Consider the following 1,864-nt stretch of genomic DNA (forward strand, 5'->3'; position numbering starts at 1 on the left):
ACTCTACTCTAGCTCACTGTACACCCCTCCCCTTGCTTCGTAGTGTTAGTGTCCCCGATTCCACACCACCTTGCAAATCAATGGCCTGCCACACCGTCCTCCTCCCACTTCTTCTCTTCCTCCCTTTCCTCTTGGCAATGGCAGCAACGGCAGCGGCGGACACCGCCCCTACTCCTAGCCCAAGCCCACCACCACCGGAGCTCAACCTGACGAGCATCCTGGAAAACGGCGGGCAGTACACGACGCTGCTCCGCCTGCTGAATGCCACCCGGATAACCGAGCAGATCACCAGCCAGCTCAAGAACTCGTACGACGGGCTCACCTTCTTCGCGCCCAACGACAACGCCTTCACCAAGCTCAAGCCCGGCACGCTCAACTCCCTCACCGACCAGGAGCAGATCCAGCTGCTGCTCTACCACGTCCTGCCCCGCTACTACAGCCTGGCCACGTTCCAGACGGCCAGCAACCCGCTGCACACCGAGGCGTCGGGCCCCGGCGGCATGTACAGCGTCAACGTGAGCACCAGCACGACGAGCCCGCTGGTGAACGTCTCCACGGGCGTCGTCGACGTGCCCATCAGCAGCACGCTGTTCGCCCATTTCCCGTTCGCCGTGTACTCCGTCGACGACGTGCTGCAGCCCCCGCAGATGTTCGGCGGTTCCCACAAGCAGGCTTCTGCGCCGGCGCCGGCAGGACAGGCGGCGGCGGGGCGGCAGAAGGGTGGTGTCCCTAAGAGCGATGTGGCAGCGGAGCCATCGGAAGCGGTGGAAGAGCAGCCAGACGGCAGCACGAACGCCGCCGCGGCTGGTGGTAGAGGGACCGCGGTGTGGATGACGACGGCCATTGTTTTGGGTGGCATGGCCTTTCTCAATTTACGACTTAGCGCGTGAGCATGCAATTGTTTTGGACCTTGTTTGGCATCTCAGATTTCTCTTGTGGTTTTTCCTACGACACGGTTATACTAATTAATAATGTAATCCTGCATTTATGATGATGATGATACGATGATTCACTTGTGTACTTTTGATCACAAAAACCATTACTGGATATATTTTCTTTAGATATTAATTAAGCGATTAAGAGCATGACTAATAATATAGCCAGCACACTATATATATTGCCATATCATCTATTCATACTTTAAGGTTAGTTCGAAACCAGAAACTATGGGATAACATATATAAGTTGTACCACCATCAATTTTGGTCATCAAACTAAAGCTAACAAAAACTAAAATGATAATCTTTCATGATCAATAATATAATGCTTAGCCTTAAGGGCGTTTGGAATTACTCTGCTCCATTAAACCAGCTCCTCTCTGTGACAATATCGTGTTTGGAATATCTTTTTCGGTGCCCCTTGAGGCCAAGGCCAAGTGCTACAAAGGGCACTGATGTCGTCAGTAGTTACAGTTACAGGTGGGAGGAGGAGGACAGTGCTAATTGCATTAGAATTTTAGACTAAAGGAAATGCACCGATATCACCACATTCAGCCTGCTCGGCTGCGTCACAGCTGTAGGGCTGCGAGAAGTGCAGCCGAGCAGGCTAGTTATTAGCAGAAAGTGGCAGATTTGGTGATGGGCAGCTAAAGATAAGAGGCGGACGCCAGGCTGTATATATAGAAAGAGAGCTAGGAAGCCCATCTGAATGTTGAAGATTATCCATGAACAGCTGTATTGTACGCGATCAGACAAACTTAGTTGGTCTAGTACTGGAAAGAAAGGTCTATTCTCAGCCAGCTCAACAGTAGCACCACCCATATTTTCACTGAAAACAGAGTACTCCTAGTCCTAACTACACAATGATGCAGTATTACTACACTTCATCAGCCTCTAAATAACGTTTTTTTTTGGTTTATGCCATA

The 1,864-nt window shown here is 50.9% G+C and overlaps 1 protein-coding gene across 1 annotated transcript; it reads left to right on the forward strand.

Moving 5' to 3' along the window:
- LOC8086132 (fasciclin-like arabinogalactan protein 6) lies at positions 1 to 1,049 on the forward strand. Its single transcript, XM_002442011.2, has one exon. It carries the CDS (start codon positions 81 to 83, stop codon positions 888 to 890), a length of 810 nt encoding a protein of 269 aa, XP_002442056.1. The 5' UTR covers positions 1 to 80; the 3' UTR covers positions 891 to 1,049.

This window comes from Sorghum bicolor, chromosome 8 (assembly GCF_000003195.3).
Source record: "Sorghum bicolor cultivar BTx623 chromosome 8, Sorghum_bicolor_NCBIv3, whole genome shotgun sequence".
Lineage (NCBI taxonomy): Eukaryota > Viridiplantae > Streptophyta > Magnoliopsida > Poales > Poaceae > Sorghum > Sorghum bicolor.